The sequence below is a fragment of the Pipistrellus kuhlii genome, unplaced genomic scaffold, assembly GCF_014108245.1.
Source record: "Pipistrellus kuhlii isolate mPipKuh1 unplaced genomic scaffold, mPipKuh1.p scaffold_m20_p_28, whole genome shotgun sequence".
Lineage (NCBI taxonomy): Eukaryota > Metazoa > Chordata > Mammalia > Chiroptera > Vespertilionidae > Pipistrellus > Pipistrellus kuhlii.
In genome coordinates, this window is record NW_023425527.1 from 977,963 (window position 1) to 1,003,070 (window position 25,108).

Below are 25,108 nucleotides of genomic sequence, written 5' to 3' on the forward strand. Positions count from 1 at the left end.
TTGCTGACCCCGGGCCCACCCCTGGCTCCGTGGGCCAGCGCCGGAAGCGGGGCAGGGAGGCCTGTTCGCTCACCACCCTTTTGGTGCCAGAGCTTTTATTCCAAAGGAGAAAAGTGGAAGGTTTATACTTGTGCTGAAGAAACACACAGCATGCAGGGTGCTGAGGTCCCATGGGGTTCACCAGCTCCTCTGGCCCTGAGCACCCCTGTCCCCAGCCCCGTGGCTAGCGAGTTCAGGGTTTTGTAATCCTTCCCGTCTACGAAGCGAAGCAGGTGAAGAGAAACCAAGCTGCTGTGTCGATTAATATCTCAAGAGACAGCCGGAATGGGCGCTTCCGGAATTCGGTTAGCTCAGGGGGAAAAAATCAAAGTGCATTCCTCGCTTTCTTGTCAGAAATAAAATTACGGTCTCGGATGGAAGCTACCAGGGTTGGGGTATCTCCAGGAAGCTTGAACGGCCTTCTCGACGTGTTTTCAAAGTCACATTCCCCTTCAACCCTGCCCTTTTAATTGGTTATTCGAGAGGTCATGTTTGCACCAACTTCTCGGGGAGGCTAATGGTGTTTATTTAACGAGAAAATAAAATGTGCAGACAGCTCTGGGCGCTGGTCTCTGAAAGATGGCTCAGGGTGGGCGCTGTGGCTCCTCATCCCCTCCTTTCCCTCACCATCTATTGCTGCATATTCCTCAGAGACTCCTTGTTTGTGATTCCGCAAACCCTGATCCCGCATTTTACCCAGCACTTGAGGAGTGGAGATAGATGGGTCAGGTGACAGGCCAGGCCTTGAGGGGCACGTACTGGGCGCCAGGGGGGCGGGCAAGGTTGCATGGCCTCTGGCAAACCCTGCAAGGGTGCACCCCACGGGGTGGGTGCACAAGCATGCCCACCCACTTACACAGGCCTGACTTTAGAAAGAGCCCAGGTGGAAGCACAGACCCTTGGCTTCTGAGAATCTAGTGGAGGTCAGAGGCTACTTATGCCATGGTGGGCCTTGTACCTCGTTCTAACCTAAGCGTGCCCAACCTCGCACTGGCACGTAACTGAATCCAGTAAAATCTCTCCAAGTGCCCAAAGGCAGCAATCAGTGCCCACATCACTGCCAGCCCCCTGCCTGCTGGTCTCTTCTGAGTGGACTAGGGGAGACTCAATGGTATTGAGTTCCTACCCCACTCTAAGCCTGCCCTAGAGTCCCAGTTCATCAACATTCCTTACGCAGCTGCCCCGCACTGACCATGGCCCACTTAGCCAGACCCAGACCTCCACTTGCAGGGAGGAGCCCCAGGGGATGGCGATGGCCGCACTGCACCAGGGACTGATGGGAAGCGCAGTATGTGAGGCCTTGGCCGGTGTCTGTGTCTCTGACAGACCAGCTGCTTTCTTGTCAACGGGCTTCCAATGCAGGCGTTGACTTGGGTCAGTGCCGATAATGATCAGCTACTGGTTTCCAGGTATCCAACAAACCCCTGACTTCACCCACATCTCAGACTTGGGGTGCAGTGCGACGGGAGCATCTGGCACAGGGACGAACGGCAGATCTGAGAGGCGGAGGAAATGCCAGGGGCACAGGCCCCCCCCCCCCCCCCCCCCCGGGAAGGCAGACCCAGCAGCAAATCCTCCAGCCTTGGGAGCAGGATTTATAAGATGCCCTCAGGTCACATCAGCACCAGTGTCCTCACCACTGTGCTTCCTCGAACCCTAATCCCACTTTCTACTCCATCCAAGGACCCTTCCCACCCACACTCCTTCTTCCATCCCACAATGTCACAGTTGCAGGTTACATTCCCAGGGAAACAGTCAGAGTGCTGGGATCACGTCGGGAAAAGCACGAATGCATTATCTTGAACATTACCTTGAACATCCCACCCTCCAAATGAAGCAATGCTGTTTTATTTTTAATTTAATTTAACACCTTTGTGAAACTCTTTATACATGCCCGCCCCCTGCCTGAGGAAACAGGCACCAAAGCACATAAATCATTACGGTGATTCTTAATCATTTTAGGGTACATAAAAGAGTCGGTACGGGCCGCAGAGGTCAATTTCAAAAGTGAGTGTTTGGCAGGTACTCAGGACATTAAGGGCTGTTTTTTCTCCATAGAAAAGCATTATCTTCTATCACAGTTTTGGCTCCATCTTCCTGGCACCATTTTCATAAATAAACTGATTACACAAATTATGAAGGCTTTAAACTTCAGCCAGCTGCTTTTGGGGGCAGAGCCGTTGTAAGGTTCCCGGGAGGAGCCAAGCTCAGTCCTCTGCCCTGCAGCTGAGCCTGCAGCACGCTCCTCCCACAGGCTGCATGGGTCCCCCACGGTGCATTCCCAGCCCCCCTGGGAAACGGCCGTCTGCAGGTCACAGGACCACTCTGGGGCAGAGGTCGGCACAGCAAGGGGCCCTGTGGGGACTGGACGCCGTATCTGTGCCGCGGTTGCTCTCCAAAGCCATTAGCATTGCACTTAATAAGCAGCTGCTAACAGTTGGGAGAGGAGTCATCCATCACACTGATCTTTATTTTCTCTGGTGTATCCTGTTCCTTGCCTCTGGCCTTGTTCTAGAGCAAACAGGCCTGCTGGGTAATGGAAGCCACAGGGAGGGAGAAGCCGCGACCCTTCTGTCCTCACTCCCTCTCCAGCTGACCCTCGCCAGGCACCCGATAAGCTTCAGAGACACAAGCTCATTTTCTGATGGGCCCCCGACCACCCAGGGCCTCCCCTGATGAGCCAGACATAGAGGCACTCAGCGGTGCGGGGTTCATGGTCCCCGGGCCCTGGGGTCAGGGGAGGGACAGCCGAGGCTCCCCTGGAATGATGCCCCTGGAGGGGGCTCCCTTACCCCCCAAGGAGGTGAGTGTGAGATGTTATTTCAGCAGCCGGCTTCTCCACACCCCACGTTCTCAAACAAGGCTGACGTGGGGCGAGAGCCCTGAACCACAGCCCTTCCTCCCTCTGGGCTCAACCTCTCCGTCTCTGCCAACCGAAGGGAACTGGAAAGGACAGCAGCTTGTGGCTTCTTCCCTCCCAGGCCCGTCCCGCCAGCTCCACTCTGGGATCAATACCAATGCTGAATTCACGATCTTATCTGAGTTTTGCAAGGATAAAGCAACCAACTTCCCCCCATGATTAAATCCTATGATGATCAGCCCAATATTTCCCAGACCACTTCCAATAACTTCTAGAGAGCAAATGAAATGACTGAGAAATCTGAAAGAGTCCCAGGGGAGCCAGGATATAAGGTGGTGGGCGAGGCCGAGGAAGGCCCCAGCTTCTACCAGTGGCTCGGCTCCCGCCCGGCTATAAGAACCTATTGGGCAATCCAGAACTTTATGTGCCTCAGTTTCTCCATCTGGAAATGGAGGTGTGCTGTAGTCCACAAAGAAGAGTAGGTGAGAAGAAGAACTAGTAAAGAGAAGGTGCTCGAGTCCTTAAAATCAGCAACTCCCCTGCTTAAACCATTGCCTAGCACGGTGCTGGGCTTCCATCCGACCAGAGTGGGGTCACCTACGACTGTCACAGAGACTCCACAGTGCGTGCAGGCACTGTGCTGAGTACTTGGTGCCTCGGAGCTCAGGAAGTGCTACTGTTTGACATGGCCTAGTTAACTTAGAACCCGCCACACCACACGGTGTGTGCTGGAGGGGACCCAGTTCCCCCTTCAGCACCCATTGCTGGAGGAAGGCCCCGGCCGTCTGCCCCTCCCGGATTTCCTCAGGATAAGCCCAAGGTCACATCTTTACCTGGGTGGCCTGCATCCAACGCCTGATGAACATGCAGGTACAAAGCCCGCCCTCACCCCAGCTGGGGACAGTTGCCTTGGGAATTCCCCAGAGCATCCCAGGTGGGCTCCGCCCCCTGCCTGCTGCTCACCAGGGACACTCCTGCTGCTAATCCTCCTCTGGGGGGAACAGCCTGCACCTGCTCACCTCCCGCCCCTAGGGAAGAAAATAAAAATAGAAAAAGGAATTTATCTTGGACAGTCTCTCAGATAAGAAAGCTAAAAGCTGGAAGCATATGTCGGTCCTGAGCTCCTCCACCCCAGCTCCCAGGCTTCCAGAGCAGAAGCCTGAGGTGCTCCCCCACGACAACCAAGGGGCAGTGAGCCGCGTGAGCCAGCTGCTGCTCCAGCTTCTTCCTGTTCCGGGGCAGAGGACTCACATCTGGTGGCTCACCGTCTCCTGTCCCGACTCCTTTCCCACGGTGCCAGCAGGTCCCAGTGCAGATGGGATGGGAACAGAAGAAACTGCAGTGCAGTTGTAACCGAGGGCCACCTTCATTTCTAAAGGACCAATAGGGAACGGGGGCGGAAGGAGGCCACTGTGGGGCGAGGAGGGGAGATTCTGCCATGACCTCTGCCTCACAATGGCAGTGTGGCCGGCTGCACTTGACCAAGGCCGCACCCAGGCCTTGGTAGTTTTCCCTGGCAGCAGCTGCCACAGCTCCAAGGACACAGGTTTTTAGAATGCCTGGGGTGCAGGACGAGCCAATGCCCCAGGCAGCCCGGCAGGTCCGGTTAGGAGTTGGGCGTGGGCTGAGCCAGTGCGGGGACGGGACGGTCAGAGAGACTCAAGGCCGGGCTCTTTAAGAAGCCAGCTTGAGGCAGCACCAGTCTGGGAGGTGTCCTCGGTGTTTGCTGCTGCAGCATTTTCCACTTGATAAGATCGCGGCAACCGGGAAGCTGAGGAGGTGAAGGGAAGGTTGGGCAAGGTGGCTGCAGAGGATTTTATTTTCTTGTGCTTATCACCCGATTCCAAGCGCACATCCCATCAGGCCCGGGTTGGGGCCCCCTGGCTCTATACACATAATCTGTTTTCTTTCCTCCCCTAACTGCTCTGAATCACTGAAGGAGCGCCCCAGCTTCAGCCCTCAGTTCAAGGAGAAACTCCTCCTCAGCTGCTAAGGGGCTGGGTAAGGTGCAGGGGCCAAGCTCCCCCCCGACCCAGAGGAACTGGGGAGCAGGCTTCCGCAGCGTGTCAGGGCCTTCCTGGTGAAACTTCTAGGCACTCCTCCCCTCCTGCCTCTCCTCTCCCGCCCCAGCAGCATCAGGCTGGGCCCCGGCGATGCATTCATGGGTGGGCGATCTGTGCGTTCACACACAGGGCCCCTGCTCAGAAGGGCTCCATTTGGGGCTGAATGCTCTGCTGTCATCTTGAAATTCTTAGTAATTGTTGATTAAGACACCCCGCCTGTCATTTTGTTCTGGCTCCAACAGCGATGGAAAGGGGCTTGCATCGCCCACGGGAATTGGAAGCTCTGGCAGGGCAGGAGGAGGCCAGGCAGGCCTATGCACGCTCCAGGGTCTCTGCCCACCCCCTACCCGCCATGCCCACCAGAAGTCTGACTTGGGAGGACCTGCTCTGAGCACTGGGCCATAGAATGGGGCTTCCTCCACTGCACAACAGGGAACGCCTCCCTCACCCAGTCACTGGGGAGCTGCTGCCCCATCGCTGCACCCAGGGATGCCCGCAGCAGGAGTCAGAAGTAAGAGAGAGCATTTCCTGGCTCCCAGGAGCCCGATGTCCTGAGTTCCTGGCCACTGAGAGTCCCCGAACTCCCCAGAGGACAAACCTCTTTCCCTGCACATCTTTGAGGGTGAGATGAGAGGACTGATCATCTCCTCCAGCCCAGGGCCTGACCCAAAGATTAAAAATACCTTTTCATTCATTGACATTCAAAGAAGAATGACAACAATACCGCCTGGAAGCCGCTGGGGAATCTTCCAGGATGACAGATTCTAACGCTCAACATTAGACAGTGCCATGTGCAGAGGGGCCTCGCCCACCCTGGATGTAAACACATAAACGCATTCTTAACAAACCCATCCCCATGTGGAGACAACAGAGAAAGAGGGGAATTTGTGTGTGTTTTTTTGTTTTGTTTTGTTTTTAATATATTTTATTGATTTTTTTTTTTACAGAGAGGAAGGGAGAGAGATAGAGAGTTAGAAACATTGATGAGAGAGAGAGATTGATCAGCTGCCTCCTGCACACCCCCTACTGGGAATGTGTCCGCAACCAAGGTACATGCCCTTGACCGGAATCGAACCTGGGACTCTTGAGTCTGCAGGCCGATGCTCTGTCCACTGAGCCAAACGGTTAGGGCGAAAGAGAGGAATTTGAAAGCAGCTGTGAGTGCCTGCTCTTACCTTGGGAGTGGCAGTTGCCCCCTCTGAGCTTTGGTTATCTCAACAAAATGGAGATGATGATAATATAATAAGAGCTAACATTTAGGCACAGTTGACAATGAACAATACCTTAGGAAGTACTAGTATCATCCCCATTTTACAGATGAGTAAACTGAGGCATGAAGAGGTTAAGTGACTTTCCCAACATCGCAGCCACCCGCCTGTGGCTGCTGTGAGGATGTAGAGAGACAATGCACATGGACGCCACACAGACAGATGCAGCGTGGATGCTGCTGCAGGATAACTGCCCTGCTCATCGCTGTCCCTCTCTGGCTCTCACTCCTGAGCAATGCAGGGGACAGAGGCAGACATTTTCACCTGTAAGCTCTTCTTTTCTCTCCTTGCCTCCCCTTACTCCTCATCCTCCACTCCTCCCCAGTTCTTCCCAGCATACATGCCGCTGACACCCCAGTTTTCTGCCCAATTTTCCTTTCTCCCTTTTCGGGTCGCTGCGGATGATGCATGAGAGGCCGACAACCCGGTGCACTCAGGACACCGTCGCCTGCTCCCGCCCCTGCCTGCGACGATTCCCACTCCTTCCTCCCTTTCACTCAGCCTGCCTGCTCGGAACAGGAGACAGACCGTCAGAGCTGGGTAACTGCTTCTAATCACAGGTGACAGCAAGAGTGTAAACAACACAAGAAACATCTAAATGCAATCCGAGTGGCAAGGAAACACCGCTCACTCACTCCAGCTCCTCTCAAGAGCTCCGCTTCCTGCTTCCTGCCATCGCCCCTTCGGAAGCTCTGCTCATTAATGCCCCATTAATAGGAATCTTGCCCTATTAATAGAACACCACCTTCCCTTCCCCCCCCTCACCCCCCCCCCCCAAACACACACCAGAACAGAACGCTGAACCATAACCTTTGACCCTACTTCCTCTGGGGTGGATTTTTTAGCTCATGTTCTTTTGGGGGAAATGGAGATCAGAGACCCTTTTGAGAATCTGTCCAAAGTTTGGCGGGGGGGGGGGGGGGGGGTACTCTCCCAAAGAAAAGCGCAAACACCAAGCATTCTGTGTGTGGTTCCCAGGCTCACAGAGCCCAGGTGGAGACCCGCTTCCTGAGACGTGGGTGGGGCAGTGAGAGCACAAGAGGAAGTGCAAACGCAGCTGCACTCCAGACGCTGCTCCCGAGGCACAGGGCACCAGCCTGCAAGGCTCTCCTCTCTTTTTTGGCTCTCTAGATTGACAGTGTGCTCTAAACCACCTCCTCCAATGCAAATTGGAAACTCAATTGAGTAATTACTGTGAATGATTTCCACTAGGATCGCTCGGAGCTGAGGTTCCGCGAGGACTGAGCAAGCCAGGCTGAGAGGGGGGTGTCTGAACGATGCTGGGTGCGGCTGCACGACGCAGTGACAGCGCCCGAGCCAGAAGGAGCCGGTTGTCTGGACTGTCTAGTGTCCGGCCTCTTTGTCGCCCTCCATTCATACTGATCTTCAACAGGTGGTCAAGCCCATCTGCTTCACTCTGAACAGTCCGCGCACCTTCTGTCTGTGGGACTGAGGTGCGAGGGGCAACCTTCACAGCCTGGGGGTCTTACCTCTGTGCCTGTTGGTGGTCTTATCGAACATCAGCATTGCATCCTCCACCTGCAAAACACACACGGAATAGAGCTGTTTTAGGAATTTTAACAAAATACACAAAACATTCTATAGGGGGGTGGGTTCCATGATAGAAGTCCTAGCTGCTCACTAAACACTGTTTGGAAATACAGAAACTCAGAAAAAAAAAGATCACTTGTCTTTTAGTCTTTCCACTTAGCACAACCACGTGTTGGGCAGCGGGCTCTGAGCCTGGAGCGACTTCCGTGTGTGCCTGTGGTTAGAAGGGACTGAGCACTGTCCACAGGAGCGCAAAGGCTCACAAATGGGCTTGGGCCTGAGCTAAGCTGGCTGAGAAAAGAAATTACAGGTTATTCATTCCTTACTCCTCCCAGACTACAGTCTCCGATGGGGGGAGAGGGGGGAGAGACACTGGGTAAAGCAATAAAACCAGGTTTAAAATGGTGCCTCCAGACAAATCAAATCCATTTTTCCAGACGCTATCAAATATAATAGGGGAAAAAGCAAAGTCAGGGTAAGAATGGAAGAGGGGGGTAGGCAAGCCAGGCACAAACCTCGGAGGGACTGGCCTCACTTAAAAATCTCTTCTGGAGTCAGGGCCCCGTTTTGTTGCTAAGCAACCGAGCCTGCACAAACAGGCTCCTGGGGCCTTCTCCTTCTGGTCCCCATTTCTGAAGTCAGTCACTGGGAGGAAAATGGCCTTTCGTGGGGAGTGCTCCTCCAGCAGGGAGCTGCCCTCTCTCTCTGGGCATCAGGCCGATGGGGGTAGGGGGTAGGGGGTGCTAGCTGGAGACTCGGTAAGCCTCCCAGGCGCCTGCTGAGGCCACACACAACACAGTGTCTGCCTCCCGAGCACCACTCAAGCAAAACCACCAGAAGACCAACTGGTTTGTTTGTACACAGAGTAGTCACACTTGAGCATATGGTGTTGCAGATTCAGACCCTGGGCCTCCATTAGAATTCCAAAGCCTGGGGTGCGGGTGCGAGGTGGGGGGAGAAAAGAGAAGGGGGGAGGGGACTGCTGGGTATCACGCAGGTAAACGTGACATCTGTTTCCCACCCATCTCCGTATTTTCTAAGATGTTTGCCAAGTCCTTATTTTGAGCTAAAAATGCCTAACAGTAAGAAAAACAGCCTTCCTTCTATGTTGGCCATGTTTTGGTACTGCAACTCAGATCCCCTTAGGGAATAAATATTTTGAATTTTTACAATAATATATTTTCAAACCTCCTTTTCAAACAGTACGTAATTGGCTCCCTCTTTTTTTCTTTCTAAGTCTGGGCATTTTCTGATGCTGCCCTCCAACGCTCGCTCAGCCTGGTGAGCAAGGGGGAGGAGCTGTGCACATTTTTTAGGGCAACCATTGTTGGAACGAATAGAGCTCTCTCCTCTGTAGTCCAGCTGGACAATGGGACTGGCAAAGACGCCTGAATAGATAAAGTGTCAGGGCGAGAGAAAAATTCTATTAACACTTTACAAAATACAACATCTAAGAAATAGCTAGAGAGGAAAGAGAAAGGGGGTTAAAACCCATCTGGATAAGCCCCGGTGCTTGGGGGAGAGAAAACTTTTCAGCGATTGCAAAACACATTAATTCAGAGAAGCCATCAATGCGATGGAAATCTGGCAGAACAGCAAGAGCTGAAACGGGAAGAATTTGAATATACAAAGACTGACTGAATAGAGTGAAAAGCACGGCCTCACACACGGGGCCGTTCTCACGGTTCTGTGTGAATCAAACAGAAGTGCTTGTGTGCTTCTCCTCAGTCCTGGGGGATGGGGGCACAGTCAAGGTAACTGGTATCCAATCCAGGAGCCAGCAAGCTGATACCTCTGAGCGTCTGATGTCTTTGTCTGTCTGTCTGTTTGTCTGTCTCTCTCTCTCTCTCTCTCTCTCTCTCTCTCTCTCTCTCTCTCTCACACACACACACTTCAGCAGCAGACCAGGCATTTCAGGTGCTGGAGGAACACAGAGCCGTGTGGGGCTGGACACAGGTTCTTCTGACCTCAGGTCACTAACCCTTACCCTTGTGAAATGCATCCTCAAGGGCTACCACTCTCCTTCTCAAGGTCAGCACTGCGATTTCTTGTGGGTTGACAGTGCCCTCCCCTGCCTTATGGGTTTCTTTGTACTAAAGATGGGGGCCCTGGATCCCTGGAGAGAGCGAGAAGGAGAGGAGGTATCTGAACCTCAGCATATTTTGTCCCACATCCTGGCACCTGCCCAGTCTGTTTTGAGAGAAGAAACTTGTTCCGACCTTGAGATGTGCCTTCTGATAACGTAAGGCAGGTTGGAAACACAGCCCTGACATTCTAGGTGGTGCATCTAAGCAAACGACAAAGCAGGAGAAAGTAAGTTGGATGTGAGATGTCTGAGGACAGCCAGCTTTGTCTGAACACCAGGGTGTCCTGGACATGTATTTCTGTCACATCCTCCGAGGTGTGCACCATGCACTCACAACACCCGAGGGTCAACAGCGGGAGCTGTAATGTGAGCTCTATGGCCCCGGGGTTGGGGCAGGATTTCTCAAACTCCATCCACCTCAGAATTGCCTGGAGGGTTTGTGAAAACACGGACCCCCAGCGCGTCTGATTCCGCTGAGAGCTTTTGTATTTCTAACAAGCCCCCGGCAGTGCTGATGTCTTGCCTGGCCTGTGGACCACTTTCTGGGTGCTACTCTAGGGATGAGAGACCAGAGCAAAGGTCAAAGACACTGGGCAGAGCCGCTCCTCCTCTTTGCATACACTCGGCGCTCAATACAGGAAACAAATTTCTCTTCCGGGAGCAAGAGATGCACTTCAGTCTGGCAGTAGCTCTTCCCTTTGTACCCCTTTGTCTCTTGGATGTTTATAGTCTACAATCCTGAAAATGACGATGGGAAAGAAAACAAGAAGAGGGACTTCTTGGCAACCAATGCAGGAAAAATTCGGAATCCACCAGGACCCTTCTAACAGATAAACCAGCGAGTGTCTGCATCACTCAGCCAACTCAACCTGGATTAGAAAACCTAGCTAATGTTAACTTTACTTATTAATTTCATGCATCGGATAGTTATTAGGCACTCACTGTTTGCAGAGCTTCAGCCCAAGTACAAAGAAGAGGCAAATTATATGGGTCCCGGGTGGAGGGATTGCGCTAACGGCTTCACACCCTTTACCCTGTAATTTTGCAGTTCCTCTCCCCAAAGAAGCAGAGTCTATCTCCTTATCCCATGGATCTGAACTCGACTTGTTATGGTCAATAAAGTGAGGTGGAGAGAATGGTATTCCCAGCCTTCAGAGGGTCTGCCTGTTTCGGCTTGCTCTCTCTTGCACCTCCGCCATCCCCATGAGAAGGGCGTGCCCAGGCTGGCCCGCTGGAGGGCGAGAGACACGTGGAGCAGAACCAGGTCCCCTCAGTTGCCCCAGCTTGAGGCCGGCCTCGCTGACAGCTAGTCAACCCAAAAATGTGCAAGCAAGCCCAGCCACGGTCAGGAGAACCACTCCCCATGGACTCTAGACACGTGAAATAAACAGCTACGGTCTGCTGCTGAGGTTTTTGAGGCTGTTTGTTACACAGCACAAGTATAGCAACTGGTGACTTGAACATGGCCCCTGTTCTAAAAAAAATGTTTTTAAGATACACAGGCAGTTTCAATAATTCTAGACAATGAACAAAGGCCAGAGAAGAGGTGGCAGGAGATAAAATGCAGAAAGTGGGCTGAGTCATAAACGCTCAGGTTTCACAGAGCGAGTGGAATACAGGTATTAGGGTGTGCAGGGACCGCTCCTAAATCTCACCCCGGCGGCCAGCGTGGAGGCTGAGATCCCAGAAGCACCGGGAGAAATTGGCAACATGCTCCTCACTAAATGAGCACCATGAAAATCAGCAATAATTAGCACTCAAGTCAGTGGGTGATGCCTCTCTAATCCTAATTCATTTAATGAATGAGCAACCCCTCTCTATAATGAGTCCAAAGATTTATTGTGAACCAGACATTATTGCTGGGTGATTTAGGAGCAGCCAGATGGTGCTGACCGCATCCAGAGGTGCGACTGTAGCCAGCTCCTGTGCTAACTGAAGAGGAAACCTTTCAAGTCACAAAGCAACGAAGTTCCCGAAAGGAGAGATCAAAACTTCCGTTTGTCAATTTGGATGGCCAAAAGGCTGGGACCCTAGAATGTACCCCCAGACCATTGCTTCTCCTGCCTGCGGTTTTGGCTCCAACGACATGGTAAGTCAAAGACGCTGATTCGGGAACAAAGAAAACTTATTCCTAGGAGGTGGCAAAATGGGGGAGTTGCTGGTAATAACTCAGCAGGTCCCGGGAGGCAGCGGAGCGACAGTGCCGGGCGGGGTGCACTAAGCCGTGGGCAGGACCCAGGATCTACTTCCATCTCCACGGATCTCACTGAGGACAAGTCACCTCCCGTCTCTGTCTTTCAGGTTCTCATCTGTGAACAGAGGGAACTGTATGAGGTGGTCACCTGAGATTCATTCGCAGAGACCCTCTACCCAGAATGCTAACACGGACCGCAGAGCCTGCTGGGACATCTGGGTGCGTGAAATTCATCACCAGTCCTCCGCAAACACCCTCTGTGAGGGTGTCCCCAGAGCTCTGCTGCGGCCAGCACACCCTGAGAAATTTCCTACGCCTCTTGGGATACAAATACAGACACCCACACACCATACATATCAAGAACCCAGCAGGAAATGGCACTTCAAATGATCCTTAAATTATCTGGCCAGATGCGAGGAGGGAGAGGGAAGGGAAAAAAAAAAGAAAGAAAGAAAGAAAGAAATGTGGCTCTTCAAACTCCCCCAGAACAAATGCCCTTGAATTTCGCTTCCTGCTCCCACGCAAACGCTTCAAGTGTTAGTTTAAATAAATGCCTGTAAATGTAATACCACAATCCTATAGCGTGGGACTTCACAGGCCGCGTTATGCTCCATAAACTCAAGGCACTAAACTCGCAAGAGTGGAGACTTGTATGGAGGAGGCCGCCTGCCCAGGACGAAGGAGCTGGCGTCCGTGCGGGACACAGAGCCGGCCTCACCCCCAGACTGCCTCAGGCTAGGATGGCGCTGTTCTCCACTTCTCCCCAACCAGACCGGACAGAAACAGAGCACACCTGCCCCGACGTCCAGAAATGGTGTCTAGTTTATAGAAATGAGACTGGTCAGTAAGCTGCAGCCACCATAGCGTGAGGTTGGTCTCTGTAATCACCGCCCAATGGGAAGAATGGAGGAGAACAGGAAGCCGCAGGGAAATCCCATCAGCTCACACTGAAGTCTAGATAAGTGGTTGTCGAGCTGGACTGCTCACCAGGATCACTGAGGAACTTTTAATAGCCCTGCTGCCGAGGCTCCACCCCACCTGTTAGACAGCACTCTGGAGTGGGGAGCCCGTGATTCCAGGGTGCAGCCCAGGCTGAGAACCCCTGTTCTCAATGGCTGAATACGGCTGAGCTGAGCCTTTACCCAGCAGGTATATGTGAAGATGGGCCCTGAATAGAAGGGTGTTATGTGGGCCTTCGGCTGCCTACAGACGGGCTCTTTATCCCCTGCTGGAAGTCAGGAACAGCAAGGCTCTTTGCCACATGCTGCTTTCAGGGGACTCGCCTCACCTCGTCTTGGATTTAGGATAAAAGAATCAAAGTTCTGTTCTGGAAGAAGCTCAGAAGCTGAATATAGGATTTTAAGAAGACAAAACAGACTCGGTGCTTCCCTCTCACCACCACGAATACTTTCACATATTATTATCATTTTGGTCCTCCCAACAACCCCAGGTTCTTGTTCTTTGAGCCTCAGATTCCTCACTAGAGCTGGCAGGGGCTGGGCCCAGGACTCAGCTGCTGGTCCTCAGTCCAAATCTCCCCTGGCCAGCCCTTGCCCAACTGCCCCATCTCTGTGTATCGACCACAGGGAGACTGCAGCACGGAGCCACCCTCAAAGCTGACGGTTAGGCACTTTGTTGTTTTATTCAAAAACTTCTAGTTTGCATCCACCTGGAAGTGCATCTTATTTTAACTCATGCCCATGCCTTTAATTGAATAACAAGAGAAACAGTCCACTCCGTCTCTTTTCCTAAGCTCCCCTTTTAGTGTAGTAAAATACATATAACAAATATTACCTTTCTTTAGTATACAGTTTGGAGCGCTAAGTATATTTTCTTAAACTCTTCACAGAAGGCCAGAAAGCCCCCATGGGCAAGACTCTTCTTTACTAGCCCTATTTTTTTTTTCTTTTCCTACTTTTACTTAAAAAAAATTTTTTTTTGTGGGGTCATTTCTTTACCCTATTTAACTTAAACAAATAAACCCCTGTTTTCACCAGTCAGCAGTTAAGAGTTGACAAGTGGACACTTGTCCAGGGGATCTGAGAGGTTGGGGGTATCTAAACTTTTTATCCTGTTGATTCAGAGGGCAAAGCCTCCTGCTCAGAGATCCTGAGTCCACAAGCAAATGTCAGACTCTAAGTTATGAAATGCTCGAACCCCTAAAATGATTATAATAGCTACCACTCACTGGAGCTTAATAGGCAATTTGCAAAAAGCTCATTTAATTATCACAATAGCTCCGAGGTAGATATTATCACATCCTTGTACAGGGTGGGGCAAAAGTAGGTTTATAGCTGCGAGTACATGAAACACAGAGTTTATTCTTGTATCATTATTTATTAACTAGCGGCTCTGCACACAAATCTGTACGCAAGTAGCTCGCTGCCACTTGCCTCAGCGGGCCCTGCCCACCGCCATTTGTAGTTCTCTGCTGCTTGTAGCTCACTGCTCTTAGCTTGCTGCCCCACTCTCTTGCTGAGAGGTCATTACTGTCACGGCATAACAACCATTTGCATATTACCTCATTATATAGGGTTATTGCATAATTTCCATTCCAACTGCAAACGTACTTTTGCCCACTCTGCGTAGGTGAGAAAAGTGTGGTTCACTGCAGTTGACTTACTTAGGACATGCAGTACCTGGTAGGGTTGAGATTTAAAACCAGATAAGTCCTTCCATCTTTCTACTGGTCTCCCTTAACTGTCCTACTTTTTTGAATCCCTAGAGCTTAGCATAGTACTATTACTCTAGATCAAGTACATCAAACTCTTGGCCAGCGGGCCACATGCCTCATTTAAGGAAAGGAGGCAAGCGGCCCGCCAGCCGTGAGTTTGACATGCTTGCTGTAGATAGTCAGTTGAAGCTTGGGGGAGTCTCTCCCTTTGGCCAAGATGGCTCAAAAGGAGGGTCCTGCACTGAGTGTGCCAAAGCTAGAAAGGTAATTGAGTAGAAATAAAGCCATCCCTAGCCCCGTTAGAGTGGTGGGCTTGGGCAGGAAGAGAGAGTGGTCTTTAAGACAGGAACCTGCCCTTCCAGGTCGTGTGGCTCCTGAAGAAAGCCTCTTTCCTTCTGCACCAGCACCTGCCTCACAAGTTCTGCTTTTGCTGTGCCAGGAAGCCAAACCGCTGTTGTTTTTTGTTTGGTCACAGTGTCATCGTCTCCTAAATGAATCAATTAACCAACAAACACTGTCTTAAAACTCTATCAAAAAGTTAAGAGAGGTGATGGGATTACAAAGGAGAGAGTGATAGGTTCAGACTAGAAAGGCAAAGTGAAAGGCAGAGGGGGCTGTTTCCTTTTAGGAAGGTGAACTCTAAAAGCCCAGAGGTCACATGGCCACTCCGTGGTCACAGAGCAAGCCGGCGGCAGAGCTGGAACTAGCAGAGAGGTCCCAGGACTGTCCAGGGCTTGGCTCCTGCAAGCCCCTCTGGGCAGAAATACTGAGGGTGTGAGTGTGTTCCCTCTCTGGAATCTCTAGCTTGTGGTGGCTAGTGAGTGCTCAAGGCACAAAATACAGACAATGCCCTCTCAGAGCTCAGAGCCAGCTCAGCAGCACATGCACAGATATATGTGCACGCACACAATCTATGCAGTTGAGCAGGGAGCCACACCCAGTACAGTTCATGTTCCCACTGCATATGAGTCATACCAAGGGACAGCCACTAGCAGAACCAACTCATCCTTGTGGGAGCAGTCCCAGGAGGTCACACCTCAAAACTGAGCAAGGAAAGTGAGAGTCTGCCTGGGCAATGTATGGCAGGGGGGTAGGGGCTCCCTTCTGTCTGAGCTGGCAAAGCCCAGAACCCCAAGAGAGGGGACTGGGCACCAACTGAGGGAGGAGAAGCAGTTGGTTCCAGCAGGCTTGACAGCTGTCACACGGAAATGGCATCTGGCCTAACGGCCGATTGTGTGAGGCGTCTTCGAGTGGCGGCTGCTATGCTCTGGAAACCCATGGCCTGTTTACAGCACTGGTTGTGAGCACATGTGTGCATGCATGTGTACATGCGTGCATGCATACATGCATGCATGCAAGTGTGTGCACAGGCTGCCAAATGCTCCTTTCTTCCCCCTCCAGCCTCTCTCCATCAGGCCTTACCTACCATGAAAAAGGCCCAAACCTGCCAGCTCCAGAGGAGACAGGCGAATCATTAGTGGAGCGCTGATGTGCCGTAACACTCTCTTGCATTCCCATTAAACAAATACTAAATTGCTAATTGCCAAAATAGATCTCTACGACTCTGACCGAACAGGGGGAGGGTTTATAATTACCAAGTGTGAAAATGCACAGCCTGTAAATAACCACCTCATCTGTCCTAATACAGGCTGATATTGATGGGCATGAAATAAACATCAGGACCAAATGGAAAAATCATCCGCATCTCCTGTGGCCAATGCAGTCGCAAATGGTGACAAGCGTAGCTGCAGCCAAAGGCCTGGGGAGGGGAGAGGGGTTTTGTGGGCTTGGAAAGTCTAGGTTCCAATCCTGATTTCAATCCCTTGGGCCATTTGCATCTACTTCCTGCCTGGAGAATGGGGTGGATTGGGAGCATGACATGACGAGGGGACAGAGGGCTTCTCTGCACCTTGGAAAGCCCAGGGCCTTGAGGAAGGAAGCTTGTGGGTGCACGGTCCTCTGGGTGAACCTCTGTCTGGGGCCCCTTTACCACAATGGCCAGTGAGGATGGGGAATGAGAGAGCAAGCTTCACCAAGGTGACACATTCATTAAGCCAATGCAGGTTAAGAATCTCTGTCCAACAGAGATGGTTGCAGAGCACAGATGAAGACAATTCGGGTTCAGAATGACCCTTGGACTTTCCGACACCCTGTGCCAGGGAGGCCCCTATCCCCCACTGTCTCTCGCCACGGGGATGGGAGTAGACTGGTCCAGCAGATTCCAGAGCCCTGCCTCTCTCCTGGACTGCACCAGGGGAGGAAGGAGGTGATGTGAAGAGGTACAGGGACCTCCAGAACCCCAGGCCCTTCCCTCCCCACCAGCCTGTGATGCTGAGGACTTCAACCCATTGTTGGAATGAATGTTGGGAACTGGACGAGAGGAGGTTCCATTAGCCTCAGAAACTCAGACTCCGGAGTTAGAAGTGACTCTCAGTTGGAGGAGTCCCTTCTCCAGGGGCTCCTCTGAACTCTTTCTGGAGCTTCAAAAACTCAGTGTCTCCACTCCACCCCCTTGATCCAGCTGCTCAGGCCTGACTTCAGCAGAAGTAGCACTGAGATGCCTGAAATAGTAGCATCCTCGGATCTGAAGCCCCATTCTGGCGCACGGCTGAATCCTGAGAACTGCGTGGTGTCGGGCACCCGATCAGAGCACCAAGCACCACCCGCCCCAGAACTTCTTAACGGGGCTCATCGGCATCTGAAGAAACACCTGCTCCTTCTCTGTAAGGCAGCCTCAGAGCCAATCTCCTCGGCCCCCTGGTTCCTAACGTCACCCCCAGGGCCCGGGGTCAAAGACCCCATAGGTGCTCTAGTTCGTGTCCTGACTCAAAGACCTTATCAAATATCAGCAGAACGAAGGAAGGTCTGAACCAACAACTATTTTAAAGGAATCCTGCTTTGTTACTTTTAAATTCCCAAAGCATCTTCCAAAATGCTGCTGAGAATGAAGTTCAAGTGCAGCAACAGGCTGCAGGACTCAGTCACCTGGCACAGTTACGTTGCGTTCAGAGAGATCATCAAGTATCTGAGCCGGAAAGGACCAAAAAACTGTAAGTCTGGCCCACTTGTTCTACAGAGGAGCAAACTGCCTCTCCGAGATTCCATGGCTCCAGGTAAAGGCCCGAGTGGGGAAACAAAAGGAGCCTGGGCTCATATCCCACCCGCACACAATCTTGGGCAAGGCTTTCCGGAGCGGCGAAGGCCAAGTCTCTTGTGTGTAGAAGGTGTGATGATCACGATTAACCTTCCCCTCAACCTTAAGAAGAATTACACACAGGAAGGCACTTGCTCTGGCCAGTACACAACGCACACAGGCGTGGTACCTTGCTGTATGTTCTGTGCTGTAATGAGGCGTATGCAAATCACCCAGACTTCACAGAGGACGGGGAAAGGAAGAATACCCTAGAGTGGAACTCTCCTCGCAACAGAAAGAAACAAACCACTCCCGGCACACAACTTGAATGCATCCCGAGGGAATTTCGCTGACGGAAAAACATCAGTCTCCAAGGCTATTCTATACTGTATGATTTCATTTCTAAAACATCCTCGAAATGACAAAATTATAGGGATGGAGAACAGATTAGTGGTTGCCAGGGACTGGGGCGGGGGAAGGAGGTGGCTATCGCATAAGGAGTTTCCTTTCGTGGACAGAATAGTTCTTGTCCTGACTGTGGTGATGGTCACCAGAGACTACACAAGCAATGCGATTTCAGAGATCCGTGCACGTGCGAGTGAGCATGCTCACACACGAGTGCCTGTTAGAGGTCATGGCCTACCAGCACCAGTTCCCTGGTTCCTACAGTGTGCTCAGAAGATGGGAGATAAGATCATCGTAGGAAACTGGGTGAAGGGTACACAAGAGTTCTTCGTGCTATTTTTACAACTTTTGGGGAGTCTGACACTATTGAAAAACAAAAATTAATAATGAAAAAAATTTAAAAACCACAAGGGGGCTCATTATTTCAAGAAACCCAGTAGCAATCAGCTTATAATGCCAATAATTGTGTGCTCATTTCTCTTGGTTTGGATACAGTGCACATAAATGAGTGTCTCTCTCCAGTAGAAAGACACACCCTTTACCTGTGTCTCATGCCTGGCACGGGCATACCACGCTCTGAAATACTATTTTATCATTACATGAGTATCTGTCTGTGTTGGCAGCTCCCTGCCCGTCTCATTGTCTTCCCTGGTCCTCAGAAAATCGGATAGCTCGGCAGACCTGCAGCACCCACTGGAGTCACTAATACATAAATGAGTGTACAGTAAGTGTTTATTGATTTTCAGAACGATTTTGCAGGATAAAGAAAAAAACTTCAGCTACAAAAGACCTCAAAATCCATCGATTTCCAAGTTTCTTTTTTAAGCCACCAAAGGCCTCCCTCTTTCGTTTAATTTTAGAAACAGAGATCTTATGCTTTGAGACATTTCATACATCAAACACATCGTACTTACTACTATTTCTGAAGCATGGAAATGTATTTGTCAAGACTTTCCATAATCATAAAACCGGGGTTCCTGACAGTATGGGGTGACTGGGGCAGAGTGAGTTGGGGTACTTTGTCTAAAGCAAGCACACCTGGATATTTTAGTTGGCTCTCATGCTGTTTGGGTGGAGTAACCACGATGGCTAATAGATTTTTTAAGTCTTTTTTTTTTTTTTTAAATCCTCATCTGAGGATATTTTTTTCCCATTGATTTCTGGAGAGAGCGGAAGAGAGGGAGGATGGGGAGAGAGAAAGAAACATCGACATGAGAGAGACATGAACTGGTTGCCTCCCGCATGCACCCCTACTGGGGATGGAAAACCTGCAATACAGGTACATGCCCTTGACCAGGAATCGAACCCACGACCCTTCAGTCCTCAGGCTGACACTCTAATCACTGAGCAAATTAGCCAAGGCTTTTTTGAAGCATTAAAGTCAACCCGAGTACCCCACATTCCTTCTGTTGACCCCAGGTTGGAAACCATCTTACCTGCTCCTAATGTCCAAATGATGGCTCAGGTCTCTGTAAATGAGTATTGACAGGAAAACCAACCTTTCTATGCAATCCCCAAGCTACACAATTCTCTAAAGGAGAAGAAGGGAGAGAGGAAAAACCCTCGTCTACCCTTAAAAATAAAGGTACCATTTCAAGCTGCTTCAAGACCCAACAAGCATGTTTTTCTTTCACTTATTTCTACATCAACACTCTGAAGGATAAAGATCTTTCTCATTTCAAGAGCTGTCAATTTGCTTTAGTGCTATGTTTTTCATCTGTTTGCGGTAAAGAGGAATTACAAAGCAGGCAAATGAAATAATGCACTGCAATCTAACATATTTTGGCAATTCAAATTGGGGCCAGGGAGAAAGGAAATTAAACAAGGATGACGGGCTACAAAGCACACCTGCGTTGCAACCCACGGGCCCGCCCCTGCCTTCCTGCCACTCGCTAACTTTATGATTTGATGAAGTTTTCAGTTCTTCGCTGAAAAGTGCATTATTTGCTGCACCCTAATTTTTAGAAATCATTTATACAAGTTGCAAAACTCATACAATATTTTGCTTTCTGAAGCAGAAAAACTTCTAAGCTGCTGGTGAACTGTCAGGCGTTGTTACTTTAAATACCCCTGTGAAACAGCGCAGAAGCCAGCAGCCCTTTTCCGTAGATTCATTACTACCCCTCTCTATATAAATTAACAAAGACAAATGCTCGCCACACACCAGACTGTGAGAAGTCCTTACCCCATATCAAACCTAAGGGTTCCATGACAACAGAACTCAAATAACAGGGGGCCTCACTCTCCTCCTCTCAGGGGTCCTCCTCTGCCAGTGATGGTGCTCATGAAGATGTTGGCCTAATTCATTTCCATTTCTTTTTGTTTTTAATTAAACTGCCCCTCAACTACACAGATCAGTTATGTTTTTTTCCTCTTTAGTTCCAGGGCTGGGATTTCTGAGAGAATGACAACATTTCTAGGGCCAAGATGCCCCGACAGACCTCAGGTGCTATGTGGCACACAGGTATCTGACCTTGGCCATCAGTGGTGAACCATAAGGAGTTGGCCAGAGGTTGGGGAGCCCAGGAAACAAGGCCCCTTTGATATGCTAGATTAAGGAGGATCCCCCTCCCCAGGACCTCCCTGGCCCCTAACCGCTGCCACCAGCAATCTGAAGTGTGAGAGTGGGCCTGTGCGCAGTACTATTTTGCAGAATCCTGTAGGGGGCGGCTATAGGGTTAAACCTAGGACTGACCTGTGGCTCAGCCACATACAGGTCCCAGCTTGGAGGGCAGAGCCCTCCTAGCACAATTAAGCTTGACCTTATAGTCCTCCCTTGTTCCTACCGTGTTTCCCCGAAAATAAGACATCCTCCGAAAATAAGACCTAGCGCATGGAAAGATAAGACATCCTCTGAAAATAAGACCTAGAGCAACTTTGGGAGAAAAAATTAATATAAGACACCGTCTTATTTTCGGGGAAACAGGGTAGGTAGCTAATGCTCTTAGGTAGTTAAAGGTGTAGCAAGTGCTGCCAAAACAAGGCTTGAGTAACAAAATAGATTTGAAACTTGCAAGAACATTGTAAACAGGTTGACCACTCCCCTTGCTTTGCTTTGTGTGGTCTGACTATAAAATAAAGCTCCCATTTATAGGCTGGGTCACTGTTTCCTCATCCAGGCAGTGATCCACCTGGTCCCAACAGTATTCTTTCATCTGTCTTATTTAATCCTTCACCGCCCCTCCTCAGGTTCACTCCTGGCCGTGGTTCAGAATCCCATCTGCTTGTGGACACTATCCTCCTGCCAACAGCACATGTGTAACACTCAGTGTTTGCCGGGACAGGGATCCCAGCTCTGCTCATGAAACAGCTCAGCGGAACTGAAGAGTGGGAAAGCGCTCGAGACAGACTCCGGCTCTACCACTCACTAGCTGTGCAACCTTAGGCAGGTTACACAGCCTCTCTGTGCCTCCGTTACTTCGCCTCTAAGTTAGTACTGATTTCATAGTGCTGTTATAAGCATTCAAAAGTTAATTCATGTGCAGCATTCTGGCACACACGAAGAGCTAAATAGCTGTCATCCATTATTATCATCACCTCAGTGAGCTGGTCAGGAGAAATGCCTAACGTTGTTCATTGTACCCGAGGCTCTGCCTGTTTCCACTGTTAGCTTGTTGGCGCCAAGTGAAATTAAAGCTGGGGGAGAGGCCGGCTTGACCTGAGCAAGAAGTACCAGGATGAAAGGATGTGCTTGAGCTGGCCACCTTCCCTAACATCACACGAGCATGGAAAGCCAGTGAGAGGGACAGGCAGGCAGGCTTGTGCTAGAAGGGGTGGCTCCTGCTGCTTGCAATCAAGTCTTCACTACTCTTTTGCTTCTGAGTTCTGTGGTGAGGAGATAAACTCAGAGCTTCTGACCCTTTGGACTTAAATCTGCAGTCCAATGCTAGGGACAGTCCTTCAGGGCCATCCTACACAGAAGGATTCAGTCTATCCCTGACGAGGCTGCGTTAGCCAGACAGCAAGAGAATCAGGGCCTAATCTTCCACCCTAGGCCAGTTACAGCCCTACCAACGGGGCTGGATGATCTCCTTTGCTTTAGCAAATGGGCAGGCCCTGGCTTAGAAAGAAATAACGTTGTCCCAGGCAAAATTCTGTCATCCATTCATTTTAAAAAATAACTCTAACCACCCATATTTACTAAATGTCTATCCTATGAGGGACAAGGATTCTAAAATGAGGAAGGCTTGGTTCCTGCCCACGAAGCCCCGGGGGACAGACAGGACCACCTCATCGTATGTGACAGGTTCTCCGAGAGGTGTAGCCCCCTGCAGCGCACACACAGACATTCTGGAGTCTTTCATCACTCATTCATGCCCTCTGGGCTCTGAAAACTCACAGCAAAAATAACACTAATTTTTCCAAAGGAAACAGATGATTTGTCATGGATGTCACCCCAGACCTAGAGCAACAGGTCTGCGGTGATACCTAAGCCAAGGGAGCAGGGCCGCCATCGGTGAGGGGCTGGCCCATGGGAGCCACAGAAGGGCTGGGTCTCCATCCTGAGCATGTGGTCTGGGTTTTCAGAAAGGATCTGAAGGGCCAAGATGTGGAAGCCACACAAGCAGCTCATCAACAGATGAGTGGATAAAAAAGCTGTGGTGCATTTACATAAAGGAATACTACTCGGCCGTAAAAAAGAAGCAAGTCTTACCTTTCAAGACAGCATGGCTAGACCTAGAGAGTGTTATTGCTAAGTGAAATAAGGCAGTCAGAGAAAGACAAATACCTCATGATTTTACTTATATGTGGAATCTAAAGAACAAAATAAACAAACAAACAATAAAAACAGTCTCATAGCTACAGAGAACAGACTGACAGCTGGCACAGGGAAGGGGGGTTGTGGGGCTGGGTGAAGGAATTAGAATACGAATCGGTAGTTACAGAATAGTCACAGAGATGTAAAAGTGCAACATGGGGAACATTGCCAGTAATATTGTAATAACTACATACGGGGCCAGCTGGGTACCTGAAATATCGGGGAACCACTGACTGCTCCGCCTCAAGAACACAGCTCCTTCAGCACCCAGCAGGCCAGGTGCAGGCCTTTCTCCCAGAACAGCAGCCGCGCCCTGGTCTCCCACGTTCTCCACCCCTCCCTGGTGCTGCTGGGCTCATTAGCATATCTGCAGGAGTTGCACTCTTGTTTCCCATGGCAGCAAACCTTTCCATTCCTATTGAGGACCCTGAACTTCACCCTTAGAGGGATTTTCCATTCATCGCTTCAAAATAAGGGTTCCACTTTATTAGGCATTCATGGAGCAAATGGGTTGATTTTTCTGGGGCAGGATGAGGAAGGATAGGCTGTCTGTGCAGATATCTCCATTTCTGTGCACCCGGGGAGCGGGGGGTGACTGGGGGGTCCATACAGGCAGGGGCAGCAGTGCCATACATACAGGTGACGGGCAGTGCCATAGAGTGTGACCCAATCAATGTCTGCAGGTGGTGGTGGACTTCTGATCAATGCAAAACTGTGTGCCCAACAGGGGGATAGGGTGCGAGGATGCAGGAGGGTCCAGGCGCTCCCAAATACAGTCACTGCTAACCTGCAGCAGGACCTAAAAGGTCAATTCCTGCTACCCATGTGCCCAGAGCTAGCTCATCACTAACTCATAAATGACCCCGGCCCTTATTGTGCGTCTGCTGGCTTGTTTGATGCCTAATGCACAGCAAGGATTAAATAAAACACAACCTCTATCTTGTTGCTTGACAAACGCACACACCAGGATGGATACCAAACGGTCACTGTCCCCTTCCAAGCACTTCCATGAAAGGCCCTGTCGTTACCGACTACGACTTCAAATGTGTTTTTATTAGAATTGGGGGGGCGGGGGGGGGGGCGGGATTCCCTTCTAGTCAGTTCCCAAGTCAGGCAAGACAACTAGTCTTATTATTTTATAGTCCTACTGCATTCTGGTCCAAAAACAGCATAATCAATCTTGGCCACAAGTCACTTGGAACTAAGTCCAGTGATGGTTTCCAAAAATCACATCCACTTTCAAAGGCCAAAGATTTATCACCAGCGAGGATATTCAGAAGAAAATGCCAGAGTTTGACTATGAGTTCACAGGGAAAGCTTTGAAAACGCTCAAAGCAAAGGCGAGATCTTTGGAAAAAGTACACAGACTCCCACTTTGAAGAGGACACATTGCATTTGTAGGAAAAAAAAACCCAAAACTCTGGTTTTAATGCTCCTAGTCATTGTGGGGAGTGCACAGGGGAGGGAGAAAGAAAGGCGGAGGGGGGAGGGGAGAGGAAGAGAGACAGAGAAAGCAGAGGGAGACACTCCCCGACAGAGAGAAATACAGACAGACAGGGGAGACAGGCAGAGAGACTAAGAACTGATTCATCATAAAAGAAGCTTGGGGGTGAGATAAAAAGAAGAGCAATAAGAAAGGATTTTGCATAGCCTAATACCAAATGAATTATGGATTCGACTGTAGGAAAACATTCACCATTTCAATGCACCGTATTAGCATCCTCGGGAGGCTGGCGAGGCTGGGCCCGGCCCACACTTGCTTGAAAATCAGTGATCGCCCCTCGCCCCGGCACACACCACTCCATGCGTTTCTTAGCTGTCAGAAATCTGCCTTCCCTTGCCCAGCCCCCTAGGCTGACCCTTGTGTCCCTGAACCCATACGAGGAGGGTAAGGGAAGGTTTTCCATTAGCAGGCATGAAAAACAAGCTCCAGTCTTGCTCAACTCTGATCAGACAGGCTGAACCCCTCCAGATGTGCAGACAGCTGGGGAAAGCATGGCAGAGCCCTCCACCCACACCCCGGGGCCGGGAGAAGACCTCTCCTTGCAGACTGACTGGTCCTCGGGGACAATGCAG

The 25,108-nt window shown here is 50.6% G+C and overlaps 1 protein-coding gene and 1 long non-coding RNA gene across 14 annotated transcripts in view; one reads left to right on the plus strand and one right to left on the minus strand.

Annotated features, from left to right (window-relative positions):
- MSI2 (musashi RNA binding protein 2) overlaps positions 1-25,108 on the minus strand; it is a 357,057-nt gene that overhangs the window by 115,437 nt on the left and 216,512 nt on the right. For all 13 annotated transcript variants that reach the window (XR_004990791.2, XR_004990790.2, XM_045587338.1 and 10 more), the window contains one exon: positions 7,721-7,769. Coding sequence is in view for 11 of the 13 variants with exons in the window: in XM_045587338.1 (XP_045443294.1) it covers positions 7,721-7,769 (49 nt within the window). In the remaining 2 variants the exon portion in view is untranslated. The remainder of the gene's footprint in view (positions 1-7,720; positions 7,770-25,108) is intronic.
- Positions 6,106-23,128, plus strand: LOC118728118. Its single transcript, XR_004990792.1, has 3 exons — positions 6,106-6,119; positions 11,409-11,413; positions 22,842-23,128. It is a non-coding gene; the product is annotated as an uncharacterized LOC118728118 (long non-coding RNA).